At 42.9% G+C, this 24184-nt stretch overlaps 1 protein-coding gene and 1 non-coding gene across 2 annotated transcripts in view; both read right to left on the reverse strand.

The window, feature by feature from the left end:
- The window catches only part of LOC111965892 (ecto-NOX disulfide-thiol exchanger 2-like), a 95472-nt gene that overhangs the window by 14025 nt on the left and 57263 nt on the right, over positions 1-24184 (reverse strand). Inside the window, exons 6-11 of the mRNA XM_070444257.1 lie at positions 22660-22766; positions 16768-16873; positions 13368-13570; positions 11383-11497; positions 6064-6074; positions 2176-2190 (exon numbers count right to left, since the gene is read on the reverse strand). Coding sequence (XP_070300358.1) covers positions 2176-2190; positions 6064-6074; positions 11383-11497; positions 13368-13570; positions 16768-16873; positions 22660-22766 — 557 coding nt within the window. The remainder of the gene's footprint in view (positions 1-2175; positions 2191-6063; positions 6075-11382; positions 11498-13367; positions 13571-16767; positions 16874-22659; positions 22767-24184) is intronic.
- Positions 9738-9803, reverse strand: LOC139027994 (small Cajal body-specific RNA ncR26). Its single transcript, XR_011480130.1, has one exon. It is a non-coding gene; the product is annotated as a small Cajal body-specific RNA ncR26 (non-coding RNA).

The raw sequence follows: 24184 nt of genomic DNA on the forward strand, positions 1-24184 counted from the left end.
TATGGGGAATAGAGAGGGATGGAGAGGGTCACTCTCTCATCTCTTTTCCACTTACATTGACTTGATCAGCACTCTCCTCGCTCCCTCTGTCATCTTGCGGTGAGGTCTCCAGCTAGAGTCAATTATAAAAATGAGAAAAGCCGTCACTGACAATCATGTCACACACTCACACAAACAGACAGACGCGCACACACACATACATACAAACACGCTTTCTCCTCAGGCAAGACCACTATAAAACACTGTTAAGGAGAGGTCAACATCACATATAAAGCCCTGAATAGTTAGAGGGGGTATGTTGTAATGTGCAATCAGATATAGAATCAGATCAGATCGAGCAGAGACATACAGTACATATTAATATGTGTTCATTTCATGAGTAAGAACCAAACATAATTGGATGTCAAAACGTCCTCTGTTCATGACTGACATTCACACAGTGAGTGGTGTGTATCTCCATTTTCTATTAAAATGGTTACGACACCCTGTTTCAGTGGTCCTAGATGAAGCCTGACTCAGTGGTCCTAGATGAAGGGACAGTTGTTGGTATAGTAACCGAAAAAGCTTTAATACATAATGCTTGGTGACAGCTTGGACAGTGAATGGGGCTCTGGGGTTAACTGATGGCTTGCAGAAGTCTGCCGAACATGGCAAGTTGGCAGCACACACAATCATTCCACAATGGCCACAAATCTAGCAACGCTTTCCTCAAATTGATTTCTCTATCTTCTGTTGATGAGTCTCCAGGGATCCATCTCTGTGAGTATACATGTTTTAATTGCCATATTTACCATGGATCACTGGAAGGGGTTCATCTCTACAGTGTATACATGTTTTAATTACCATATTTACCATGGATCACTGGAAGGGGTTCATCTCTACTGTATACATTGTTTTAATTACCATGGATCACTGGAAGGGTTCATCTCTACGTGTATAACATGTTTTAATTACCATATTTACCATGGATCACTGGAAGGGGTTCATCTCTATGTGTATAACATGTTTTAATTACCATGGATCACTGGAAGGGGTTCATCTCTACTTGTATACATGTTTTAATTGCCATATTACCATGGATCACTGGAAGGGGTTCATCTCTACATGTATACATGTTTTATTTACCATGGATCACTGGAAGGGGTTCATCTCTACGTGTATACATGTTTTAAATTACCATGGATCACTGAAAGGGTTCATATCTACTTGTATACATGTTTAATTACCATGGATCACTGGAAGGGGTTCATCTCTACTTGTATACATGTTTATTACCATGGATCACTGGAAGGGGTTCATCTCTACTTGTATACATGTTTAATTCATATTACCATGGATCACTGGAAGGGGTTCATCTCTACTTGTTATACATGTTTTAATTACCAGGATCACTGGAAGGGGTTCATATCTACTTGTATACATGTTTTAATTGCCATATTTACCATGGATCACTGGAAGGGGTTCATATCTACGTGTATACATGTTTTAATTGCCATATTTACCATGGATCACTGGAATGGGTTCATCTACTTGTATACATGTTTTAATTACATATTACCATGGATCACTGGAAGGGGTTCATATCTACTTGTATACATGTTTTAATTGCCATATTTACCATGGATCACTGGAAGGGGTTCATATCTACTTGGTATACATGTTTAATTACATATTTACCATGATCACTGAAGGGTTCATATCTACTTGTATACATGTTTTAATTTACCATGGATCACTGGAAGGGGTTCATCTCTACTGTATACATGTTTTAATTGCCATATTTACCATGGATCACTGGAAGGGGTTCATCTCTACATGTATACATGTTTTAATTCATAATTTACCATTGATCACTGGAAGGGGTTCATCTCTACATGTATACATGCTTAATTCCATATTACCATGGATCACTGGAAGGGTTCATCTCTACGTGTATACATGTTTTAATTGCCATATTTACCATGGATCACTGGAAGGGGTTCATCTCTACGTGTATACATGTTTAATTACCATGGATCACTGAAAAGGTCATATCTACTTGTATACATGTTTAATTACCATGGATCACTGGAAGGTTCATCTCTACTTGTATACATGTTTTATTTACCATGGATCACTGAAGGGGTTCATCTCTACTTGTATACATGTTTAATTGCCATATTTACCATGGATCACTGGAAGGGGTTCACTCTACTTGTATACATTTTTAATTACCATGGATCACTGGAAGGGTTCATATCTACTTGTATACATGTTTAATTCCATATTTACCATGGATCACTGGAAGGGGTTCATATCTACGTGTATACATGTTTTAATTGCCATATTACCATGGATCACTGGAATGGGTTCATATCTACTTGTATACATGTTTTAATTACCATATTTACCATGGATCACTGGAAGGGTTCATATCTACTTGTATACATGTTTTAATTGCCATATTACCATGGATCACTGGAAGGGTTCATATCTACTTGTATACATGTTTAATTACCATATTTACCATGGATCACTGGAAGGGTTCATATCTACTGGTATACATGTTTTAATTACCATGGATCACTGGAAGGGTTCATCTCTACTTGTATACATGTTTTAATTGCCATATTTACCATGGATCACTGGAAGGGGTTCATCTCTACATGTATACATGTTTTAATTGCCATATTTACCATGGATCACTGGAAGGGTTCATCTCTACATGTATACATGCTTTAATTACCAATATTTACCATGGATCACTGGAAGGGGTTCATCTCTACGTGTATACATGTTTTAATTACCATATTTACCATGGATCACTGGAAGGGGTTCATCTCTACTTGTATACATGTTTTAATTTTCCATATTTACCATGGATCACTGGAAGGGTTCATCTCTACGTGTATACATGTTTTAATTACCATGGATCACTGGAAGGGGTTCATCTCTACTGTATACATGTTTTAATTGCCATATTTACCATGGATCACTGGAAGGGTTCATCTCTACAGTATACATGTTTTATTTACCATGGATCACTGAAGGGTTCATCTCTACTTATATACATGTTTTAATTGCCATATTTACCATGGATCACTGGAAGGGGTTCATATCTACGTGTATACATGTTTAAATTACCATGGATCACTAAGGGGTTCATATCTACTTGATACATGTTTTAATTACCATGGATCACTGGAAGGGTTCATATCTACTTGTATACATGTTTTAATTACCATATTTTCCATGGATCACTGGAAGGGTTCATCTCTACGTGTTATACATGGTTTAATTACCATGGACACTGGAAGGGGTTCATCTCTACGTGTATACATGTTTAATTACATGGATCACTGAAAGGTTCATATCTACTTGTATACATGTTTTAATTACCATGGATACCTGAAAGGGGTTCATATCTACTGTATACATGTTTTAATTACCATGGATCACTGGAAAGGTTCATCTCTACTTGTATACATGTTTTAATTGCCTATTTACCATGGATCACTGGAAGGGGTTCATCTCACATGTATACATGCTTTAATTACCATATTTACCATGGATCACTGGAAGGGTCATCTCTACGTGTATACATGTTTTAATTACCATGGATCACTGGAAGGGGTTCATCTCTACGTGTATACATGTTTTAATTGCCATATTTACCATGGATCACTGGAAGGGGTTCATCCCTACATGTATACATGTTTTATTTACCATGGATCACTGGAAGGGGTTCATCTCTACATGTATACATGTTTTATTTACCATGGATCACTGGAAGGGTTCATCTCTACATGTATACAGTTTTAATTACCATTACCCATGGATCACTAGAAGGGACACATTTCAGGGCCGGCGGCATTCTAATGTACAGCATCACTATTAAACCAGATATTGACAACCCTGTGATCTCTTTGATTTGAAATGACATGTATTACCCAGCCAGCAGGTCTAAAATGACAAATTAAAAAAGTCAATGAAACAACTAGCCAAGCGGCTACGGGAGGCAGAGAAGAGAAAATGTGTCGAGATTGGAAAAGAAGAAATCAAATATGGACCACACACCATTTGACTCTCTCATATCCGTATTATCTTTATCCAATTAGGTAGCTGATTGAACAGGAATCTCATGCTCTTGTCAACCCTCCCACTGAAATCCTGCTCAGCCAACGTTATCCCATGAGCAACACAAGCATTAACACTATATAACACCTGCGGGTATATTTTGGCATTGGCGGGCAAGACTTATATTTCACCAGTCACGTTGGTAGGTGGTGAGGGCTTCACGGTGAGCTTTACGAGCATGTCACTCGCATTTGTGAATAAAAATAGTCAAGTATGATCACATTTATAGTAAAATAAATGCTGCAGTTGCTGTTTTGATTCATAGCTGCTAATTGAATCGCACAAAGTCAAATAATTACGAATCCTGCATAGCCTATTCCATGTCGCGCTGCAACACTGCCTGACTGGGGGCTGTGCGCATGTGAAGAGCTGAGTGAAAGATCCATTTTTAGAAGCCCTGCGCACAGGCATAAAAGTTGGTCTAATTTACTTGAAACTAAAGCCAGGTTTTGTCCTTGTGTTTCTTGGCTATTTACATTGTTTTGTTCACAAGTTATGTTGTTTTTCTATATCTGAGTTTCAACTGCTAGGGGAAAAAAACAAACACTTCTACTAGTCAAGACACAATCTTACAGGCACAAACATGAGCGACTCGAGTTGTACTACCACCGTAACCTCCCGCCCTTAAAGGGGCAGGTGAAAATTTGTCTCATCTATGATATTTTGGTCAAAAACAAAATATGTAATTATTCAATATACCACATTAGTTACTTCTTACTAGAAAAATTTGTTTTAGAAACATGATAAAGTTTACTCAGTTTATTTTTTGTTGTTGCAATCTTAGCGGCAAAAACATATTTTGGCTGGTAAAAAATCTGAGTGGCTGGTAGATTTTTAAAATCTACCTGCAACAATGGATGGTGGACCACAAATGTTATGCTCTGATTACAGCTCACAGCTCTATAGGGGACAAGATAGATTTACCTGCTAAAGATATACAACAAATGTCAAGTGCATCTTCCTAGGCTCTCATTGTAAATAAGAATTTGTTCTTAACTGACCTGCCTAGTTTAATAAAGGTTAAATAAAATAATAATAATAATTTCAAAGCCACTAAGATTGCTTCTTCTAGCCATGGTAGCCAAAATAATGGGTAACTGGGTATTTTTATACATGGTTAATTAACTCAGAAAACCACACCTGCTTAAAATATACTTCGTATCCCTCATTTACTCAAGTGTTTATTTTATTTTGGCAGTTACAGTTGGAAGTTTACATACACTTAGGTTGGACTCATTTTTCAACCACTCCACAAATTTCTTGTTGACAAACTATAATTTTGGCAAGTCGGTTAGGACATCTACGCTGTGCATGACAAGTAATTTTTCCAACAATTGTTTACAGACAGATTATTTCACTGTATCACAATTCCAGTGGGTCAGAAGTTTACATACARTAAGTTGAAATCAAATCAAAGTTTATTTGTCACGTGCTCCYAATACAACAGGTGTAGACCTTACAGTGAAATGCTTACTTATAGGCTCTAACCAATGGTGCAAAAAAGGTATTAGGTGAACAATAGGTAAGTTAAGAAATAAAACAACAGTAAAAAGACAGGCTATATACAGCAGCGAGGCTATGAAAGTAGCAAGGCTACATACAGATATCGGTTAGTCAGGCTGATTGAGGTAGTATGTACATGTAGATATGGTTAAATTGACTATGCATATATGATGAACAGAGAGTAGCAGTAGTGTAAAAGAGGGATTGGCAGGTGGTGGGTGGGACACAATGCAGATAGCCCGGTTAGCCAATGTGCGGGAGCACTGGTTGGTCGGCCCAATTGAGGCAGTATGTACATGAATGTATAGTTAAAGTGACTATGCATATATGATAAACAGAGAGTAGCAGCAGCGTAACAGAGGGTTTGGGGGGGCACACAATGCAAATAGTCCGGGTAGCCATTTGATTACCTGTTCAGGAGTCTTATGGCTTGGGAGTAAAAACGGTTGAGAAGCCTTTTMGTCCTAGACTTGGCACTCCGGTACCGCCTGCCATGCGGTAGTAGAGAGAACAGTCTATGACTGGGGTGGCTGGGGTCTTGGACAATTTTTAGGGCCTTCCTCTGACAAAGCCTGGTGTTGAGGTCCTGGATGGCAGGCAGCTTAGCCCCAGTGATGTACTGGGCCATACGCACTACCCTCTGTAGTGCTTTGCGGTCAGAGGCCGAGCAATTGCTGTACCAGGCAGTGATGCAACCAGTCAGGATGCTCTCGATGTTGCAGCTGTAGAACCTTTTGAGGATCTGAGGACCCATGCCAAATCTTTTTAGTTTCCTGAGGGGGAATAGGCTTTGTCGTGCCCTCTTCACAACTGTCTTGGTGTGTTTGGACCATTCTAGTTTGTTGTTGATGTGGACACCAAGGAACTTGAAGCTCTCAACCTGCGATGAGAATGGGGGCGTGCTCGGTCCTCCTTTTCCTGTAGTACACAATCATCTCCTTAGTCTTGGTTACGTTGAGGGATAGGTTGTTATTCTGGAACCACCCGGCCAGGTGTCTGACCTCCTCCCTACAGGCTGTCTCGTCATTGTCGGTGATCAAGCCTACCACTGTTGTGTCGTATGCAAACTTAACGATGGTGTTGGAGTCGTGCCTGGCCATGCAGTCGTGGGTGAACAGGGAGTACAGGAGGGGACTGAGCACGCACCCCTGGGGAGCTCCAGTGTTGAGGATCAGCGTGGCAGATGTGTTGCTACCTACCCTCACCACAAGGACCACTGTGCCTTTTGAACGGTTGACTGTGCCTTTACACAGCTTGGAAAATTCCAGAAAATGATGTCATAGCTTTAGAAGCTTCTGATAGGCTAATTGACATCATTTGAGTCAATTGGAGGTGTACCTGTGGATGTATTTCAAGGCCTACCATCAAATTCACTGCCTGTTTGCTTGACATCATGGAAAAATCAAAAGAAATCAGCCAAGACCTCAGGAAAAAAATTGTAGACCTCCACAAGTCTGGTTCATCCTTAGAAGCAATTTCCAAACGCCTAAAGGTACCACGTTCATCTGTACAAACAATAGTACGCACGTATGAACACCATGGGACCACGCAGCCATCATACCACTCAGGAAGGAAACGCGTTCTGTCTCCTAGAGATGAACGTACTTTGGTGCGAAAAGTGCAAATCAATCCCTGAACAACAGCAAAGGACCTTGTGAAGATGCTGGAGGAAACGGGTACAAAAGTATCTATATCCAGAGAAAAACGAGTCCTATATCGACATAACCTGAAAGGCCGCACAGCTAGGAAYAAGCCACTGCTCCAAAACCGCCATAAAAAAGTTGTACTTTTTGGAGAAATGTCCTCTGGTCTGATGAAACAAAAATAGAACTCTTTGGCCATAATGACCATTGTTATGTTTGGAGGAAAAAGGGCGATGCTTGCAAGCCGAAGAACACCATCCCAACCGTGAAGCACGGGGGTGGCAGCATCATGTTGTGGGGGTGCTTTGCTGCAGGAGGGACTGGTGCACTTCACAAAATAGATGGCATCATGAGGTAGGAAAATTGTGGATATATTGAAGCAACATCTCAAGACATCAGGAAGTTAAAGCTTGGTCGCAAATGCGTCTTCCAAATGGACAATGACCCCAAGCATACTTCCAAAGTCGTGGCAAAATGGCTTAAGGACAACAAAGTCAAGGTATTGGAGTGGCCATCACAAAGCCCTGACCTCAATCCCATAGAAAATTTGTGGGCAGAACTGAAAAAGCGTGTGCGAGCAAGGAGGCCTACAAACCTGACTCAGTTACACCAGCTCTGTCAGGAGGAATGGGCCAAAATTCACCCAACTATTGTGGGAAGCTTGTGGAAGGCTACCCAAAATGTTTGACCCAAGTTAAACAATTTAAAAAGGCAATGCTACCAAATACTAATTGAGTATGTAAACTTCTGACCCACTGCGAATGTGCTGAAATAAATCATTCTCTACTATAATTCTGACATTTCACATTCTTAAAATAAAGTGGTGATCCTAACTGACATAAGACAMGGKATTTTTACTAGGATAAAATGTCAGGAATTGTGAAAAACTGAGTTTAAATGTTTTTGGCTAAGCTGTATGTAAACTTCCGACATCACCTGTAAATATATGAAGATGTTTTAGCCTGTGCGGTGGCACAGTGCCATAAACAGTATCGTGACACATGGTAAATGTAATATGCTGTGTCAGTTTACAGAGGCTGGTTTAGTTTAAAGAAGCTAGCCAGATAAAGAGGTGGTGAATCTAGTAGATAGTTTGAAGAGTCTAGTTTGATGTAAAGATAATTGAGACGTCCTTCTCTATATACAGTGCATTCGGAAAGTATTCAGACTAGAGATGCACCGATACCGATATCTTCCTTGACAAAAAATGAAAATGATAATTTTACCGTCCTTTTAAGCATTCTAGTACATTCAGAAAGTTGAAGCACACACACACAGACCAAAAAGTAATGTTTTTGGCATTTACGTATGTCCCCATTACCTGTAAAATATAATCAAAACCTATTTCTTTCACTTACTTGCTGTGCTGTTTCATTGTTCACTTGTTCAGTCTCAACCAGAATTTCATCATACATGATAAGCAGTGAAGTTTCAGCTCTGTCTGTCCATGGCCTCTCTTGCTCGGTGCGCACTATCACTGTGTCCGTTTCCATCTTGTCTAGCTGTCTAACATTTCACGTAAACCCTGTTTCTTGTCTGCATCAAAGTAGTTGTCCTTGTACCTATCAACGAGCATGGTGGCGACACAGTTGAGGCCCAGAGAATGCCACCGAATCGCTTGTTCACAGCTTCTTGTAGAGTACTTTTCCAACTTAACCCGATGGTCTGTGTTGGCATTTTGTTTGAGCAGGCATTTCAATGCCATGACAGGGTATCACGTCTGCTGCAGATGCAGTTGAGCTTATTTCTCGAGTCAGTTGTTCAAATTGCGCTAGGAGTGTTCATGTTTCCAAGTTTCAAACATGTTCTCAAATACCATTGAAATGGCAGCAGCAGTATGAGAACCAGCACATTCTTGAGCATGCAATACGACTTTCCTCAGTACGAAATCCTCCTTGACCCACAGTGCTGTCAGACTCATAATGCTCATGGGGCTGACATCGCTGGTCCAAATGTCAGTCGTGAAGCGAATAGCAGTGATGCTCATTACACAATACTGTGTAACTCCGGTAGGGCAACATCCGAAAAAAAGCGCCTACTTGGTAGTGTGTACCGGTGCTCGACCAATCGGCGGAAGCCAACATCATCCACGACAGAGAACGGTTGATTGCCAAGGGCAATGAATTCCATTATCTTGGTGTTAATGGATTTCACCTTTGAGTTGTCTCGCTGAAATGTTCTTAATCTTTTAAATGGATGCTCGACTTGACTGCTCGATCCACACAGCAGACATTGTGGGCTAGGTTAGGAATGCTGTGCTGCACGTGTAGCGCTATATTTTTTTGTGGTGTCATTATGTCATCTACCTACGTTATACAGGTATGCACGTCAGCTTTGACATCGGTTTTGCACATCGGCGTTAAACTAGACATTGGGCCCATGCCGGCATTTTTAGATAATATCGGCCGATTCCAATATATCGTGCATCCCTAATTCAGACCCCTTGACGTTACAGCCTTTTTCTAAAATTGATTAAATAAAAAATTGTCCTCAAACTTCATACAATATATCATAATGACAAAGCGAAAACAGGTTTTCAGAATTTTTTGCKAAAAAATAAAWAMAAATACCTTGAATACATAAGTATTCAGACCATGTGCTATGAGACTCGAAATTGAACACAGGTGCATCTTGTTTCCACTGATCATCCCTGAGATGAGGTCGAAGGAATCGTCTGTAGAGCTCCGAGGCAGGATTGTGTCAAGGCACAGATCTGGGGAAGGGTACCAAAAAATGTCTGCAGCATTGAAGGTCCCCAAGAACACAGTGGCCTCCTTAATTCCTAAATGGAAGAAGTTTGGAACCACCAAGACTGTTCCTAGAGCTGGCCGCCCAGCCAGACTGAGCAATCAGGGGAGAAGGGCCTTGGTCAGGGAGGTGAACAAGAACCCGATTGGTCACTCTGAAAAAGCTCCAGAGTTCCTCTGTGGAGATGGGAGAATCTTCCAGAAGGACAACCATCTCTGCAGCACTCCACCAATCAGGCCTTTATGGTAGAGTGGCCAGACGGAAGCCACTCCTCAGTAAAAGGCACATGACAGCCCGCTTGGAGTTTGCCAAAAGGCACCTAAAAACTCTCAGACCATGAGAAACAAGATTCTCTGGTCTAATGAAACCAAGATTGCACTCTTTGGCCTGAATGCCAAGTGTCACGTCTGGAGGAAACTTGGCACTATCCCTACGGTGAAGCATGGTGGTGGCAGCATCATGCGGTGGGGGTTGTTTTCAGCTGCAGGAACTGGGAGACTAGTCAGGATCGAGGGAAATATGAAGTTACCTTCCAACAGGACAACGACCCTAAGCACACAACCAAGACATCGCAGGAGTGGCTTCGGGACAAGTCTCTGAATGTCTTGAGTGGCCCAGTCGGAGCCCAATTTGAACCCGATCGAACTCTCTGGAGACTTAAAATAGCTGTGCAGCAACGCTCCCCATCCAAACCTGAACAGAGCTTGGAAGCATCTGCAGAGAAGGGAGAAACTTAATCGCTGCCAAAGGCGTTCAAAAAAGTACAGAGTAAAGGGTCTTGAATACTTATGCAATATGTGAAATCATGCAAAATGTAAAAAAACTATTTTCTTTGTCATTATGAGTATTGTGTGTAGATTTGATTAAATTGATCATTAGAATAAGGCTGTAAGTAAAATGTGAAAAATTAGGTCTGAATACTTTCTGAATGCTCTGTATGGCATATACTACAAATGACCTGTCTCTCTCTAATAGAAACATTCTATTCGACTCGCTCTATGGTCTGTGTGGATCTCTAAATTAATGCTGTATATATCTTCTATTATCGGTCCTATGGGGGGCGGACACCTCCCTCTCTCTACTCGTGAGCTTGATCATTTGAACGTCAATTGTAATACCGCTTCCTTTGGTTATTGCGAATCCTAAATCAATAGTCACTATTGTACGCCGTAATGTCATGTCATCACATTGCGGGTCCAATTTCCACTTCCAATCCACAGGTCCGCCTCTCACAGATTAGCAATGCTGTAAAGTGTTCTTTATAAGCGTTGCCACGTACTGAGTGTGTTAGGGCCTGTAAACTAGGGTATGGTGTTGTCGTGCTGTACTGCGGCGACTCCCTGTGGTGGGGCGTCGTTTTCGTTTCTCAGACTCTCCAGTCCTTCCTTGAGGCTCTGTACTTGGCTCTCCAGCTGCTGTTTGTCCTCCACACTCTTCTCCAACTCTGCCTCCCTCTGTTTCATTTCTTCACGCATCTTCAGCAGTTGCTGCAAACACAGAGTACATACAGTGAGCCACATACAGTACGCTAACTAACCTTTAAAGGGATACTTCAAGGATACATGAGTTCATCTGACTCTGGGGAAGTAGATAAAGGGCCTCATTGCCAAAATCACAAAGTATCCTTTTAAGCTTCTGATACAGAGGCAAAGTTAACTACAGATATTATTTTTCGTGACAGCCAATTGGTWGTTACAGTCTTGTCCCATCGCTGCAATGTACGGGAGAGGTGAGCACTGCTTCTTGACACACTGCTCGCTTAACCCGGAAGCCAAAGGAAGTTTCCGGAGGAAACACCGTACAGCTGGCAACCAAAGTCAGCGTGCATGCGCCTGGCCCTCCACAAGGAGTCGCTGGAGCGCGATGGGACGAGGACATCCCGGCCGGTCAAACCCTCCCCTAACCCGGACGACGCTGGGACAATTGTGTGCCGCCTCATGGGTCCCCCAGTCGCGGCCGGCTGCGGCACAGCTTGGGATTGAACTCAGGTCTGTAGTGACGTCTCTAGCACTGCGATGCAGTGTCTTAGACCGTTAAGCCACTCGGGAGCAACAACAGATTTGAACTAATCTTTAGAGAGAAGACAGATAGCCCCAAATGCAAACTAACGCTTAGCTTTACCACAAACCTGGCAAAGTTAGCCACAGATGCTAACTAACCCTTAAGCGTCTGCTACAGAGAGGGGCCTAAAATTAACTTTTTGGTCCACCAGCCACTGAGGCAGGGAGATACAAAAACCTATCAGCAACTCAGATTTTTTACAAGCCAAAATATATTTTGGCTGCAYAAATTACACCAACAAAACACAAAAAAAKCAGATGAGCATGTTTGTAATGTTTTTAAAACAAATGTATTACTAGTAAGAGATAATGTGGTATATTGAATAATTACATTTTGTGAGACCTTTTTTACCAAAATGTTCCCCTGCCCCTTAGAGGTGGAATAGGCTATATAGGATTTGTAGTTCTTTGACTTAGTGCAATTAATTTACCAGCGGAAATACTTTGTAAACAGCTACTGCAGCATTTATTTTATTATAAATGGACTATTTTTCATACTGGACTATTTTTATTCACAAATGAGAGTGAAATGCCTCCACGGTGGGGCCGTGACCACCTGCCAACGTGGTTGGTGAAATACACATCTTACCCACCAATGTCAAAATKTACCGTCATTTGGCAGGTAGCAGATGTTTATTTCAGGGCCTGGAGAGGGGCACAGTTAGCTACAGATGCTAACTAATCCTTAAGACAGGATCTATTCATATGAGCATGACCGTTGACTACTTGAGGATATTTGATGACCCAGCAGGTGATGGAAGCAACAGATTTCCTGCCTGAGGGTTGTTTAACCAACAGTTTGTTATCTCTGAGGGGGATATTTTATTAGAAAACCCCTCCAGCTGGTATTACTTTGTGTACAGCATCTAGGTCAGCAGACTGATCAGATTCTAGAATGGCTCTCTTCCTGTCAAGTCTTTTAATTGTTCTTTATATCTCTCTATCCATCCTACTCTGAGTGCACCCCTCTTGCTCTCTCTCTTTACGCCTCTCTCTATCCCTACTCCTCTTTCTCCCTCTTTCTCAGTGTTGTGTGTGTGTGTGCGTATGTGTGTGTGAGGTTGGGAGGGCAGTTCTCTATCCACCTCTATTAAAAGTCACTTTTCCTCAATACGACTGGTCACCCCAGGAAGCCAAACCAATGGATTATGAGTCTCACCAGCCAGAATCTGCAGGGGTTTAATATCTGTATGGAACCAGGAAATGAAAAATTCCTGTGGAATTGATTAAAATAAATCCAAAGTAGGAACTGCTGCAAGAAGTTAACTACAGTGGGTATGTCTGGTAGAAGTAGTACCTTCTGCATTCCCTGTAGTGCCTGTTGTAGAAAGGTTAGTTGTTGCTGCCTGATGGTGTCCTCTTCACTSTGTTGTGGAGGTGTGTGTTCTTGGTTTTTGCCCTGCTCCTGCTTCAACAGCTCCACCTCGTTCCTGTAGGCGTCCAGCTGACAGCGCAGAGAGTCATTCTCTTCCTTTAGGGCCTCCACCTGGGCCACAGGGCCTACACACACACGAACACAGACACACACGACATAGAACATCACAACTATCATAACATTGTACTGTATAGACAGCCTTCAAATGTCTGAGGACATACTGTAACTAAACTGGAGAGGCTATGAAATCCTAACCTGTCCCATTGGACAGAGAGGAGAGACAGTGTGATGAGAACTACTCATTAAATCCTAACCTGTCCTATTGAACAGACAGGAGATCAGTGAGATGAGAAATTACTCATAATCTAACCTGTCCATATTGAAGACAGCAGAGAAGTGTGATGAGAAACTACTCATTTAAATCCTAACCTGTCCTATGTAACAGACAGGAGACACGTGAGATGAGAAGGACTCATTTTAAATCCTAACCTGCTCATTGAACAGACAGGAGACAGTTGATGAAAGAACCATACGCTCATTAAATCCTAACCTGTCCTATTGAACAGACAGAGACGTGTGGATGAAAACTGCTCATTAAATCCTAACCTGTCCTATTGAACAGACATGAGACAGTGTGATGAAAACTGCTCATTTAAATCCTAAGCCTGTCACTATTGAACAGACATGAGACCAGTGTGAAGAAAACTGCTCAATTAAATCCTAACCTGTCCTATTGAACAGACAGGAACAGTGTGATGAAAACTGCTCATTAATCCTAACCTGTCCTATTTGAACAGACGAGACAGTGTGATGAAAACTGCTCATTAAATCCTAACCTTTCCTATTGATAGACATGAGAACAGTGTGGATGAAAACTGCTCATTAAATCCTAACTGTCCTATTGAACAGACAGGAGACAGTGTGATGAGAACTGCTCATTAAATCTCAACCTGTCCTATTGAACAGAGAGAGACAGTGTGATGAATGCTCAGTAAATCCTAACCTGTCCATTGACAGAGAGGAGAGACAGTGTGATGAAAACTGCTCATTAAAATCCTAACCTGTCCCTATTTGGAACAGACAGGAGAACAGTGTGATGAGAAACTGCTCATTAAATCCTAACCTGTCCCTATTGAACTAGACAGGAGACAGTAGTGTGATGAATCTAGCTCTTCCCCTGTTCCTTTGATAGGAGAGTCTGTTCTTTACAGCTGTCGGAGGGGGATGTGTGTGATGTAATGAGAGGGTGTGTTTGAGTGGCTGAGCTGGGGAGATAAGACCTGAGAGTGAGTGTGTGAGGGAGGGAGGCCCAGCATAGGGTGTGTGTGTGTGTATGTGTGTGTGCGTGTGTGTAACTCAACACACGGACTCCAGCTGCCTGCTTTGAATCCGGCATTATCTGTCTGTTTAAGCTGAGAGAGAGACCTCTGAGTCACGTACCTGCTGTGTGTGTGTGTGTGTGTGTGTGTGTGTGTGCGTGAGAGAGAGCCAGCAGGCGAGGTGTGTATTGATCAGGGAGCCTCATCAAGTTGCTGTCTGGGGTATTCGACCGATTCCCCTTCCACAACGTGACAGGCTTTAGTATCGACCCCCAGCACAAGGCTGCTGACAGGAGAGAAGCACCAACCCATTCCCACTCTGCACTGTATTAATGTAGAAGCACCAACCCATTCCCACTCTGCACTGTATTAATGTAGAAGCACCAACCCATTCCCACTCTGCACTGTATTAATGTAGAAGCACCACCCCAGAATACAGGTGTTCCACTTCAAGCCTGCTGAAAGGTTAAACAGACCACCTGTCTATGATTGAGAGCACAGAGACTAGGCTTCTTAAACAGGATTGGAGGAGGTGTAAACAAGCCCTCCCCCTGTGCTCCTGCATTACAGGAAGCRATAGCAGGTGTGACMGAGACTGTAAATATGATGGGGTGTCACATCAACACCTGTCTCCCTGCCACATCCTGTGCCCTTCTCCACAGCATTCCTTTCCAACATTGTGACAGCCTCCTGACAACGATTGATCGTTAGTGTTTTCTAATAAGAAAGGTCACACATGAAAAGGTGGAAATCAAAACCTGCTTGGCTGATGAATACATTTGCATATATCTGCATAGAAATTAGGGAGGCGGTCTTAACCGGCAGAGACCACAACAATTCAAAAGCAGAAAGTAAACGACACACTTGAAAAGGAGACCTGATTGTAGCAGTTAGCCCCGCTCTCTTGGCTTCCATTCCCTTCTCTCTTTAACTGCTTAAGAGAGAAGCAGAGGGTCATCTGAATGTCCAGGTGAATATTATGGTCTGTTTCAATCTGTTTTACATCAGTAGCTCTGTTGGCTCAGCAGACATAAACAGGATGTTCTGTGTAAAGACGACCTTAATGGTAATTCACTGGGTGACCTCACTCCTCTCAACACTCCTCTCCAGAAAACAGCACTGAATTAGCTGAAGGAGCTGACCACACACCCCCACACACACACACACACACACCAACACACACACACACACACACACCCCCCACACACACACACACACACACACACACACACACCACACACACACCACTAAAAACACACACACACCACGCCTGAGTTTAAGAAAGGGTTAGCCATCTTGGAATTAATAACATTTCCAATAAATAATTTTCAGAATCTAATTCTCAACTTTTGCATAGAGGAAACATTTCAAGAACATTTCCAATATACTTTGATGGAATAGCAACTTTGCTATAGTTTCTTCTTAAATCTATATGTTAGCGAAAAAAATGGCAGTGAAGACATTTTCTCTGTAGTAGCCAGCTCAGTGTCTCTACCAGCTAATTACACCCGCACCATGCCCAAGACAGAACCATATAACACTTAGTTCCAGCTGTGACTGGAGTTGTCTACCCAGCCGCGTGGCACCCACTCTCTTCTTACTCTCACAAACACACACACAGCCACAGCATCTGGAGATGGCCGTAACACAGTCTCTGCATGCCGTTACACAGTCTCCCTCCAGCTTAATTTGGCCATTTAGAAGAGTGAATGAGCTGGCGACTGTTCCTCCTCTAAATGTTACGGCTCCATTCACACTGAGCTCGGAGAGGAACTCACAAACACCTCATTAGCAACACAGAGAAGGCTGAGCTACAGGTCTATTCTACAATAAAGGAGAAAAGACACCAGCCATATACCAATAGTTGTCAGATTCCTTTCTGTCTGTGTGTTTGTGGTATGTGTGTAGTGTGTGTGTGTGATATGTGTGTTGTGGTTGCATGGTAGGTGTGTAGTGTGTGTGTGTGTGTGGTATGTGTGTAGTGTGGTATGTGTGTAGTGTACCTGAGTCGTCAGGATCGTGTGTATCCTCCATGTCATCGTCAGACATCTCCATCTCCTCCTCTCGTCTGATCCCCATCAGCTCTTCATTTTGCATGTTTCTGATCTCCTGGAGGGAAACACAAAAAGGATTATCACTGGATGTTCATACTGAAACCAATCCTCCTGGGAGCCTGGCTGGAGTATGCTTTACACTGTCGCGTACGCACGCCACCACCTATGGAAGAAATGCTGATCCTAGACCTGTCCCTAAGGGCAGCTTCTACCCAGAGTGATTCACAGCAGGACTGATTCCCCTCTGGTGCACTGATGACAGTAGATAGAGAGCAGCAGTCTGCCACTCAACACTGATGACAGTAGATAGAGAGCAGCAGTCTGTCTCTACACTGATCGAGACAGTAGGATAAGAGAGCAGCAGTCTGTCTCTACACTGATGAACAAGTAGATAGAGAGCAGCAAGGCTGTCGTCCTACAACTGATGAGACAGTAGATAGAGAGCAGCAGTCTGCCTCTACACTGATGAGGCAGTAGATAGAGAGCAGCAGTCTGCCTCTACACTGATGAGGCAGTAGATAGAGAGCAGCAGTCTGCCTCTACACTGATGACAGTAGATAGAGAGCAGCAGTCTGCCTCTACACTGATGACAGTAYATAGAGAGCAGCAGTKTGCCTCTACACTGATGAGACAGAGGATCCTACACTACATGGCCAAAAGCATGTGTACACCTGCTCGTCGAGCATCTCGTTGAAGGAGTTGGTCTGCTATAACAGCCTCCACTCTTCTGGGAAGGCTTTTCATGATGTTGGAACATTGCTGCGGGGACTTGCTTCCATTCCATTAGTGAGGTCAGGCACTGATGTTGGTTGAGTAGGCCTGGCTCGCAGTCGGTGTTCCTCATCCCAAACTCATCCCAAAGGTGTTTGATGGGGTTGAGGTCAGGGCTCTGTGCACGGCAATAAAGTTCTTCCACACCGATTTTGCCAAAGTTTGAAGCACAGAATCATCTAGAATGTCATTGTATACTGTAGAATTAGCCAGAACCATGAAAAACAGTCCCAGACCATTATTCCTCCTCGACCAAACTTTACAGTTGGAACTAATCATTGGGGCAGGTAGCGTTCTCCTGGCAAACCCAAATTTGTCCGTCGCACTGCCAGATGGTAAAGAGTGATTCATCACTCCAGATAACTCGTTTCCACTGCTCCAGAGTCCAATGGCAGCGATCTTTACACCACTTGCATTGCGCATGGTGATCTAAGGCTTGTGTGCGGCTGCTTGGCCATGGAAATCCATTTCATGAAGCTCCCGACAAACAGTTCTTGTGCTGACATTTCCAAACGGCCTCTGGAAGCACTCTGTAGTGAGTGTTGCAACCAGGGACAGACAATTTTTATGGGCTATGCACGTCATCACTCAGTGGCCCCGTTTTGTGAGCTTGTGTGGCCTACCACTTCGCGGCTGAGCTGTTGTTGCTCCTAGATGTTTCCACTTCACAATAACAGCACTTACAGTTGACCGGGGAAGATCCGGGAAAGTCACTGAGCTCTTCAGTAAGGCCATTCTACTGTCAATGTTTGTCAATGGAGATTGCAAGGGGTGTCCACATACTTTTGGTCATGTAGTGTAGATCTGTACCTAGGGGATACTTCACCCTGGAGCCTCTAGCTCAGTAGGAGGCATGACCTGCTGTGTGTGGATGGGAGCACATGGGAGCCACAGTAGTGTGTATTTCAGCTAGCAGTATGTCTAGCCGGCTAGCTCGGCAGTGCTGTTCTCGGCTAATGAGGCGAGTATATWCAAAAGACAGCCAGCTCTGTGTTCTGCCTACACACACACACACAAAATGCCTTCACAATGCTGGGCGAGGGAATCATTATTTCACACCAACAAACAAAAAGCTTGAAGTAAACAACCATCTGTCTGGAGTCTATAACACGTTGAGCTGCTGGCCAATCAAAGATGTCAAACAGGTAGTCAGAAACCAGCACACCCATCTGCCCAGTGAGATAATAATCGCCAGCTGTTAGACTTTGATCCTGCCTCTGAGTCGCAGCTACTAGACTATCCAGCTAACTGCTACCTGACAAGACTCACTGTTTGGTGTGTCTACCAGCCAGCAGCACTAACAGTGAAGGTAGCATCAGAGTCTAGATACACTGGTAGGGGACACTAGGTGAAGGTTCAAGATTGAGCTGAACTCCTTCATGCATGTATGCTGGTTCTTACCTTTGTCTGTAATGGAGTAGACAGAGACAGACAGACAGACAGAGACAGACAGACAGAGACAGAGCATCTGGATTCAGTCGGATGACAGGTTGTCCCTACTCTCTCCAGCTAATGCCCTAAAGGAGTAAAACTGATAAAAGAGAAGAATGGATTATAACAGGATGTTGAAGGAATTAAGCCCTCATGGAATTAACTTGGGTTGTAAAATATAGGTGTTGTATTATTTAGTTCTACTTCCAATCTATCATCCCCCTGGTGTATAGTGGAGATGGAGTTTGTATTCTCTAGTTAGCCCTAGGTTATTCCATCTATTCCCCCTGGTGTCTAGCCAGTCCAGGACTATTGTTAGGGTCTATTTCCTTAATCACAGTGGACTGGAGCTGAAGGTACCCGGAGGTCTATTGCATACATTAGAATATTCTATTGTTTATGGTATTTCTTGGTTGTGTACACACCTTTTCTATTCATACTGTATACTGTCCATACACACCATTATATGCTTTGCTCGTTCTGATATTTCTTAATTATTTTCTTCTTGGGATTTGTGTGTATTGTTAGGTATTACTACACTGTTGGAGCTAGAACCATAAGCATTTCACTGCACCTGCGATAATGTTGGCATAATGTGTACGCAACCAATACAKATCTATTTTATTAAAAGTTAGTGTGTCTTTGCAATGAGTAGAAAGACTGACTGCAACCCAAATGGCATGCTATTCTCTATATAGTGCACWACTTTTTACCAGAGGGATGCAGCCTGAGATGGATAGATGTGTTCTTGGGTTGATGGCTAGATGGCCAAATGGATGGATTGATGGATTGGAACAGGTAAATGGATAAATGAAAGGATGGATGGTAGAAGATGGGTGTTGTGATTGTGCGTCAGACAGATAGTGAAACCCCTGCAGTCTTTCAGTCCTGCTGTTCTGTGCATCCTGTCTGATGAATACAGAACAGACCCATCAAGAAAGATACTGCTGTAGGGTTGCAAAATTCCAAGGTATTCAAGAAATCCTAGTTGGAAGATTTCTGGAATCAGGATGTAATAAGCAGGAAACCTTCATAACCAGGATTTCTGGAAAACCTAGGAATTTGGGGGGAAATGTTGGAAATATGTTGCTTCCCTGCATTACCTGTACTACTATTATCCTGTATTACAGTACAGCACAGTGACACGTTGCAGCAGTCTTTGTGCATTTAGAGACTGTCCTTCTATAATAATGGCCCCTATAAATAAACTCCCTGTCAATAAGAGAGTGCTAATTTTCCTCTAAAGAATATATTTAGGTCTGAGAGTCAGATTGGTCCTGCTGACCACAGAGATGATTTTCGACTGTAGAAAATACGTATTTTCTGATCGTTGAAATCAGGTTAATTTTAGGTTCTGAATGAAAGTTGAAAAGACGTCATTTATAGAATCAATGTCCGTGGAAGTTGAAATCAAGGCCGGTCCGTACCACACCAAATCTGAACCAAACATAGACATCTATGATTGATTCAGATTTGGTCCGGACAGAACTAAAAACCAACATCCCGTGGACGTGGAAATCAAGGCCGGTCCAAAAGGCATCGGCCCGTGCTTACTGAGGTGTAACCTACAGTGTCGCCTGAAATAAAATGTTAGAAATACCCATCCATGTGGTACGCCCACCGTTTGCAAAACACCACAAAAAAGACGGCCGGTCCGGGAAAGGACCAAAACAAGACGCCCAAAAGACATCTGCGTCAGTCTGTGCTCACTGGGGTGTAGTCTACCGTGTCGGCGATTTTACCAATGGGACTTTACGAATGGCCTTCCATCCATTTGGTCCACGCATTTGCGCGTAGGCTAAACCACCCATTTAAGTCCATTCCCTCATTTGCGGTAATGATAAAAAGTGATGTAATGGCCTAATTTTTCTTGACATTATGCTTTAATTATTGTGAATGGCTCATGTTTTACTCTGGCTATATCTGCTACACAATTTATGTTAGATAGTTTTTTTTGACTTGCGTTTCTCCAACAGCACCCTGGAGAGGAGTGTTGGAAATGGACAAACATATTTTGCTGCCCTGCCTTTGACAAAGTGGGCACTGCTTATCACAGGGCAGCATCAGTGCTCACCTAAAAAGCCCATATGCCACTGGTTGTAAGAAATTGTCATTGTTTTGGGGCAGAATTACAAGGTTTTGTGTGTTGTTGTTGGTGCATCTTGGTCAGTTTAGCTCAGAAAATGCAGCTCGTCAATCTGCCGCCTAATCTTGCCTAATGAGCTGACCGGCCCTGTTTGCAGACGTGTGCAGCCCTGCAATAACAAACTTGCCGCAAGACCGCCATTTTGAGTAGCTTTGCGTATGTACGTAAGGTATAAGTTAGGCTTTAGTTGTAATTTTCGCTTAGTGAGGAGTGACGTCACTAGTCTACACACACCAACTCACACCTACCTTTAGAGCAGAAGAGTCCCTAGTCTGAGATCAAGACATACCAAACATACCTGCTATATCTCAGAGTGAGTCCATCACGATGTACACACACCCAAACACACAGCTACCAACCCATTACAATTTATACCGTCAGTTACACATTCATATGACACTGTACAAATACAAATTCTTCTCACTTTACAGAATGCCTAAACACTTTCACAGGCAAACTGCATGAAGAGTTTATAATGAATGTGTTCCACTAGTTTGTAATCTATCTTCTGCACTAGGATCTCCAAAGGAAAGATAAACCATCTCCAGCCTGTGATCCATGGTGACTGTTTCAGTGTTGCTATGAGACAGAGATTAGGCAGTTAATTACATACCAAATCTGCTTTTTTACACACRAARACCCTCAGAGATTTGTACCCAGATCAAACTTWCCCYTTTGGCCCTAAAATGACAGCCGCGCCACACTTGAGCACCCTCCATTAAAGAGGAAAACATGTTTGAGGTAATTAATGCAGCGGTTGTTGGATAGGAAGTAATGAACAAAATACAGAGAACAAATCTTGCCAGGTTTCATTAGTTAATACCTGTGCATCTCAACATGGAGCATGACCTCGATTTTACACCAAACAAAAACTGAAAGTTGGTTATTTGTTCATCTATTGGAAGAAAGCACAGTCAGTAATAACAGATAGAGAGTATACATGTGTGATGAAGTGTTCTGCACAGAGACCAGTCCAGGGTACTGTGGTTGACTTAAAGGGTGAGTTACCTGTTTCTGGCAGTGAGACTGAGCACTCACCGGGCTGGAGTGGCCGGGATCTGGACCTGACCGGAGCACCCACTCTGGGACTGAACTAAGTAGAGAGCCTGGGTGTAGCCTAACATTCAGCCTAGTGATAGCATTTACTTGACCTCTTAGGCTAGAACTTAATGTTGATGTTCTACCATCTCAGTTCCTTGATACTACTAGAGGAATACCACAAGGTTCCCTTTTTCCATTTATATTAAGATAAGTTTTAGGATCATGCTGAGTGTAGMTTTAAAGCTGGTGTTAACTTTAACACTGTTTAACACAAATCATCCTGCCAAGACAACACCATGAATTCCACAAAAAGTAGTTAGAATCCGGAATACTGGAGAGATGGGGATGCTCACATAATGTTCACATAAAGGACACAATAATATGTAGACTATACTGCACTTCACCAAATGAATAGAAGATGTGAATAATTGTAGAAAAAGTAAAGGACCAACCTCTGCTTGCTTGCGCCACATGTCCAGGTTCTTGCGTTGAGCTTTGGAGAAATGGTCCCATGCCTTTTGTTTGGAAGCAGCGTGGAATACAGACACAATCTGCTCAACTGTGGCAGGGGATGCAGGGGCCAGTTTACCGTCCAGAGAGAGAGGGGGCGGGTGGGAAGGAGCAGAGGAGTGAGAAAGTGGAATCAGGTAGGAAGGCACTTCATGTTGATGTGTTTTCAATGTTCTATTCTGTGACCACAGAGCGCCCAACCTAAAACACAAGACGGTGCTGAAAGCTACAGGAGGACCAGACCGCAACCAGCAGGCTCCTGCTCCCCTCTCACCCCCCCAGACAATGGGAAGGCGCACACAAACACACCTCCTCCTCCTCCTCTCCTCCACAGGGACATAGACTCTCAGTAGAGCCTGACAGTAGAACAAGGGAATTCTCTAAGAGGGACAGAGAGGCCATCTTATAAAGAGATAAAAGTAACTACCTCTAACTGAAACCCTCTTTTCCTCTCAAACATGTCCTGTTTTTAATGACCACAACACTTCTCACCTTCATCGACTCTCAGATGCTTGGAATGTCACAATCAAAGAGTGTAGAGTTCAGACCTAATGAAGGAAAAGCCTGTTTCTATCTATCTGAGAGTGGGGCTGCGTGTCAAATCAGATCCTATTCTCTATATAGTGCCCATAGGGCTCTGGTCTAAAGTACAGTAGTGCACTAAATAGGGAGCAGGGTGCCATTTGGGACAAACTTGTCTCTCCTCATTACTGTCCTCACTGTGGGTTAGATAGGAGCGCTGATCTTAATGTCACTGTATATCTTTAGAGAGGAGGWATCTCTAACGACCACTCAATAATAAAGACCCTGAAATCTGATCAGATTTMAAAGAGGTAATCTAGAGTCTTGGGGATGAGAGAGATGGTGGGTGGTCTAYTCCCTGAGGAAGAGAAGAGCGAGATTTTGAAAAAGTGAGAGGGTGAGCAACTATGATTCAGAGCTCAAGGTTGGAGGAGGAGAGCTGCTGGAAGACACTTCTGTTCATCACTCCATCCTAACCACACCTGCGATTGACAGCTAGACCTCGTCTTAACCACCCCCAAATTAGTTAACAAAACACCTGTGTGTGTGAACCCAGAGCAGGGAGAAAGGATTCAATAGACGATAATAGATTAAAGATTGTGAGACTGTGCTAACTTTTCATTTCTCATAATTAGTGTGTGTGTGTGTGCGTCAGAATGACCCGTTTACCTACCTGTTGATATAATGCAGCATCACATAATCACAGATTGTCCAGACAGAGTACTCACACATAACACAGCGATATAAAACTATTCAACAAATCATAATGTAATGTGCGGCTGTGAAAAAGCCTGTGAAAATATGGATGTGGCTTTTGTTGACAGATCGACAGTGTGAACCTGTCTCCCGTGACACCTTTTGTTGACAGAACGACAGTGTGAACCTGTCTCCCGGGACACCTTTTGTTGACAGAACGACAGTGTGAACCTGTCTCCCGGGACACCT

The sequence above is a fragment of the Salvelinus sp. IW2-2015 genome, linkage group LG6.2, assembly GCF_002910315.2.
Source record: "Salvelinus sp. IW2-2015 linkage group LG6.2, ASM291031v2, whole genome shotgun sequence".
Taxonomy (NCBI): domain Eukaryota; kingdom Metazoa; phylum Chordata; class Actinopteri; order Salmoniformes; family Salmonidae; genus Salvelinus; species Salvelinus sp. IW2-2015.